At 47.4% G+C, this 5,980-nt stretch overlaps 1 protein-coding gene across 1 annotated transcript in view; it reads left to right on the top strand.

Annotated features, from left to right (window-relative positions):
• Positions 1–3,245: 3,245 nt before the first annotated feature.
• bcr (BCR activator of RhoGEF and GTPase) overlaps positions 3,246–5,980 on the top strand; it is a gene marked incomplete at both ends in the record, with an annotated part of 82,142 nt that continues 79,407 nt past the window's right edge. Inside the window, one exon of the mRNA XM_080046153.1 lies at positions 3,246–4,890. Within this exon, the coding sequence (XP_079902279.1) occupies positions 3,246–4,890 (1,645 nt within the window). The remainder of the gene's footprint in view (positions 4,891–5,980) is intronic.

The following is a 5,980-nucleotide window of genomic DNA, read 5'->3' as shown; positions in this document are numbered from 1 at the left end:
CCTATTTACTTTTATGTTATTCTTAATATTGAATAATTCTTTAACCATAAATCAACTTTTTTTAGGCACCTGGAACCAAACATAAGACTAGTATATGTTTTATTGTCCATGCTGCTGTAAACAATAACAGTGAAACAGTAACTTTTCGGGCAGCTTTCTAACTATAAACACTTTTCCAGGTATCCAATTTCCCTGTCAGGATAGTTTGTTTATTCAGTTATAGTGCACCTTTTAAGATATGCAAGAACGGCGTATTGGCCCATGCATAGAAATATAAAAAGATGAAGTTGATCACCTGCCACTATTGTGAATGTCACCGTGTGCTGTTCTTTTCACTCTGCGACACTTGCTTATATTCACAAAACCAACTCTCTTGATGTTCTTGTGGTAGAACAAATGTAACATTTAAAACAAAATGCAATTTGGTCTGGGAATTTTCATTAGTGTTTTGTATTAACTAATGTTTTTTCTCCTTCTTTTTTTTAGATGAGCTTTAATAAAAGCTTTGCAAACTTTTCAGAGTGGGCTCTGAGGCTGGAGTCAAACCTTCTGTCCAGCATGTGTGCTCACTCTTGACTTCAGACACCATGATGACCAGCAGATGTGTTGTACCCTTTCGCACAGACAAAAATAGGACACCTTTTCATAGTGATGAGACCAAATAAGGGTATGCTTAAAAAGTGATCGGGCTGGAAACTCCATTCCGTTTAGCCCCCATGCTCTACAACACAAGACAACACAAACACACACACACTTATACCTCTGTGTGCAGATGATATATTAATATGACACTATTCCAGTTTTGTGTGCAGGGAAGTTCTCGACCCCCTCCTCAGCATTCGTATTTTGCATGAAGAACTTGTTTCCGGCTTCCATGGGTAGCTTTTTGTCACGTAGAGAATCTTTCAAAAAACCACTCGGGGGTTTGAATGGTCTTAGCTGTGCATCAGTGTACAAAACATCTTGTGCATGCATTTTCAGCTGTATGTAGGCTTTGCGATTTGTATTTATAGATTCTTATGTATAATACTCAAATGACATATTAAGATGGATATATCGCAGATATTAGGAAATCATTGTTTTTATTGTAACGTTTTGGGTCATTTGCACAATACTAGACTTCGAGAAATTGGGACTGTACTTATATAAACTTATATAGAAATGACTCATGCTGAACTTGACTGTGCTCTATTTGAGTTTGATTTTTTTTTCCTTCTTTTTAATGTAGATTATTTCCCTTTTGAGCAACTGTAGGCCAACCACTGATCCATTTACTGTTTGGTTCATTCGTCCTTTTGCAATAAGGACATACATGTAACAGACTTACACTTTGATTAATTGGTTATCCTGCAATACAACAGTGTTCTCCTGTTTTCTTATTGCCTCTGCATCATTATAATTAATATCATCATGTAACCTTTTCAACTGCTGTAAAACTGTGATCTCTTATGTGAGGGCGTCCGTGCAGTCCCCTCATCGACACCTGGTAGAAGAACAATATATTAACCTTATGTAAAAAGACAATTATTATTATTGATGACTAATAATGGTTGTACATGCATTCCTGAGGTTGTGGTTTCAGGTAAATAAAACGGTCTAATATTTGATTTGTGTCATTTTGTTGTATTTGTATGTTTTATTCTACAGTTTTACACAATTCCAGTCAATGTGTTTTAAAAAAAGCAAACTTATACAACTGCGTCAACAGTTGAGGAAAACTACACTGATGACTGTTAGATATAGTTTTTCTAAGTGGTCTTTTGAACTAGAGATAATACACACACACCACTGGGTGGCAGCATCGGGTTAGAGATTCCCACAGCTCTCCATTATGTTGTAACCATATAGGCTACTGTACGGTTCTAACACCTGCTTGACAGGTCCAGCCACTGGCTTTTAAAGGATCCCAGAGTATGATGAATTAAGAAAGAAATTATTCATTAATAGGCCTACTTTAAAAAAAGAAAAGAAACAATGAAATGGAACTATTTGTGTAATAGCCTGTGCCCATACTTTGTACTAAGGTTATTTTGAAATGGTAGTTTGTGGTTACATAGCTCATGTTGTGGAGGCTTTATGTACAGATGAATAAATGTCAATCAGCAGTCATTCAACGCCAGTAAAATAAAATAAAAAACCGTTATAGGCCTAATTATAATTAAGACAAAGTGCCAGAAAAAAAACCTTATATCCTACTGGTTATGCACAAGTCTATTAAAAGCCTTAGACATATGTTTCAACAGATCAATTGTTAACGGTCCGAAAAGAAAATCAGGTGGGAGTGCATCTCTGCTGCTCTGTCTCTTTAACAACCAGCGGGCTGCCTCTCTTCACTGGTCCCTCCCATTCCTGCAGCCCCTCTCCTCTCCAGTGCTGCTGGCCTGAGATGGGAGCGCACCATCGCGGCCGAAGGAGCGGGCAAACCCCGGGAAACAACGTCAAAAAACAACAACAATACCGCAGACGGGCCATGGAAAAGGAGAGGAAAATGGGATAACGAAATTCATTCCCAATCCCCCCAGGTTGACCGCGTTCCTTTTTTGAGAAACTCCGATGTTGTCGTCTCTCGTGTTTTGCGCTTTTTATCCTTTCTCCTTGAGCGCTGCTGGTACAAAGGCGCTGGGTCTTGAGCAGCAGCAGCAGCAGCACCTGGGATTAACGACGTATGAATGGGCAAGAGTGAACGGACCCGCCGTCACGGATAAATAAGGAATAGTAAACGCAGACAGTGAGTAAACCTAGCAGGATTAAAACACTTTTATTTAATTTGTTCTTGTCCCGGAGCCAAATTACTGGTGTCACACGGCAGGAGACATATCTATGCTGTCATTGTGTCGAGGCTGAGATAAAAAAAAAAAAAAAAAAAAAACTCTCCTGAAAGAGTGGCCTCTTCTTGGAATAATGCACGAGAAACACGAGCTCTACTTTTGCAGCTTCTTCTCGCTTTTAAAGCCTGAACGGCCGGTTTCTCTTGTTCAGAATGGGATGTATGGTTGCATCTGCGCAACCCACCACGACAAGTGTCAGCAATTAGGCTGTGTGTTTCTGAACGGGTTACTACCTACAGCAGGCCTGTAATAAACACTCGTGCGCCGCTTTCTGACTGAAGATAGGTGGCCATTGTTTGTCGAAGGATTCTGTGGCAAACTGGACCAAAAAAAAATCACACAAAACAAAAGGTTTCTCCCCTTGCCATCATTCACCCGGCGTGATTGGCTCGCTCACATAGACACAGTTGGCATAATATGGTGGAGCCGGTGGGTTTCATCGAAGCGTGGAAAGCGCAGTTTCCGGAGTCGGACCCCCCCAAGATGGAGCTGCGGTCGGTCGGCGGCATTGAGGAGGAGCTGGAGCGGTGCAAGGCGACCATCAGGCGCCTGGAGCAGGAGGTGAACAAGGAGCGCTTCCGCATGATCTACCTGCAGACGCTGCTGGCCAAGGAGAGGAAGAGCTACGACAAGCAGCGCTGGGGCTTCCGCAAGACACCGCTCAACGAGGGGGTCGACGCTGCTACCTCCACAGCCACGGCCACCACACAGGGGGGCGCAGAGTGCCAGTCCCAACAACCACACATGCAGGAGACCGGTGGAGTTGGGGTCATAGTAGGAGGGGGAAGTTGTCCAGCATACGATAGGAGCCGTTATCAGACCCTTGGAGATGGAACTGGCAGGTCCTCCAAACCCAGACCTCCACCGGCAAGGAAGTCAGCCTCCCATGGAGACGGCCTGGAGTCGGCCTTCGAGGTGCCCCAGCAGGCCGAGTCCACGTCCTGCGACAACCTTGATGGACTGTCGCCTTCCAAACAACAGAGAGGCGGCTCTGCCTCAGTGTCCCCCCGCAGGCCCACTCTCCCTCCACCGGACAAGGACCTGCTCCTGCCCTCCGACCCCAAGGGGATGGGGGGCATGGGCGTGGCGGCTCTTCGGTCTAACTTCGAGAGGATCAAACGGGCCAACTCCCACTCATCATCGACAGGCGACGCGGCGGCCAAGGGTCAAGAGAAGCAGCTGCCTCCGCCGCCCTTCTACACCAACATGGAGTTCCACCACGACCGGGGGCTGGTGCGCGTCAACGACCGCGAAGTCTCTGACAAGATCAGCAGCCTGGGCAGCCAGGCCATGCAGATGGAGCGCAAGAGGTCCCTCCACTCCCTGCCCGGTAACCTGGCAACGGTCGCTGGGGAGCTCCGCGCCAGGCCCGTGTACAGAGGCCGCTCCACGGAGAGCACCTGTGGCTACGACGCCGAGTACGAAGACGGGGAACCCAACCAGAGGCATCAGGGGAGGGCCAACGGGGCCAACAATAAACCTCCACCGCCTCCTTGGCAACCATCTGAGTTCCAGGCCTACTCCAGTGTCTACGTCGGCGGGGTGATGATGGGAGAAGGTGGTAACGCTGGAGGTGGTGGTGGTGGAGTCACAATGAGAGAGCTCGGGGGAGCAGACGACCACCTCTTGACCTGGCCGAGGCGCTCCTACTCCCCGGGGAGCTTCGAGGATGTTGGCGGAGGTGGAGGTGGGTACACACCGGACTGCAGCTCCAACGAGAACCTGACGTCCAGCGAAGAGGACTTCTCCTCTGGTCAGTCCAGCCACGTGTCTCCCAGCCCCACCACGGCCTTCCGCAGGCCCTTCAGAGAGAAGAGCCGCTCGCCCTCCCAAAACTCCCAGAATTCCCAGCACTCTTTCGACAGCAGCAGCCCGCCGACGCCGCAGTCCCAGAAGCGTCACCAGCGGCAGCAGCAGCAGGGGGGTCATGTGGTCATGTCCGAGGCCACCATAGTGAGCGTTCGCAAGACGGGTCAAATCTGGCCACCGGCTGCCCACCATGACCTCATGCCCCCACACGGTAGAGCTTCGCACGACAACAGTTTCCATGGGGACCACTTAGGTGAGTGGAGCATTGGCTGCTGCTGTGTCTGTAATCTTTGTTGTGATGGAGAGTTTAGGTGAGCTGGATTGCAAAGGACATTTCAGAGGCCCACACAGAAACCCTTAGTATGCCTGGCTGCGTGTGGCGAAGCGAGAAATGAATGAAAGCCTGAGTGAATGAGTGTACCTTTTACTCATGCTGTAGGTCTTATAATGTTGCCAAATGTTTTTTGGCATTTTGATCCCTTTTATCTCCACGTAATATGTCTTTTCTCTTAAATCAACCCAAACACAGCCACATGTTGACGTGATAGATAGTGTGTCCGTGATTGTGTGTGCATGTGCACACACAATCACGCAGGACTGAGTGTCCTCTGGATGGCCTTGTGTGGGAGACTGATGAGAGATCCACCTCCTGCTCATTCTTGGAATGTCAGTCGGGTGGGTGAACAACAAATGTGGTCAGTCTGGATTGAAACTGCAGGTCTAGCCGTCTCTCAGACGAGGAGTAGTCGGTATGGAATTCCTATCCCAAGTGTCTGTCTGTCTGTCTGTCTGTCTGTCTGTCTGTCTGCCTGTCTGCCTGTCTGTCTACCTGTCTCTCTCTGTCTCTTCCCAAAATGTGACACACACTGCCAAAACCTCAAGCTGAAACTCTTCACCAGCTATTAGCGCAGACCAGGACAAAGGAAATCCCCTCTAACCTTCTCCAGACAATTAACCTGCAGTATCTGTAACCACTTAAATTGGCACCTGTGATAGAACAGCAGCTAGCAGATAAGTGTGCAGCCTGGAGCTAAAGACATGGGCACTGGCTATGACTTGACTGCCAGCCTTAAGCCCAACCGACAGTAGAGTGTGTTACATCAAGAAGGGGTTTAGTTTGCTGTAATTCCTCAGAAGATGTTCTATCGTAGAGGCTGTGCCAGCTCCCAAACGCTGCTCGAGTGGTTCAAATATTTGACATCATTTTTACAGACATCGAGTGTTGTTTACCAAGTTGCCGTTGGCTGTAGTTGTGTGCACACATTTGTGCATTTGTACATCTCGCTCTGTTTCTTTCTGCCACTGACGTTAGTAGTGTTTTAACGCCCGTTGTATTGGAACAA

The sequence above is a fragment of the Ammodytes marinus genome, assembly GCF_949987685.1.
Source record: "Ammodytes marinus genome assembly, chromosome: 18".
Lineage (NCBI taxonomy): Eukaryota > Metazoa > Chordata > Actinopteri > Uranoscopiformes > Ammodytidae > Ammodytes > Ammodytes marinus.
Note: the sequence above shows the minus strand (reverse complement) of the source record. Positions and strands in the feature narration are given on the sequence as shown.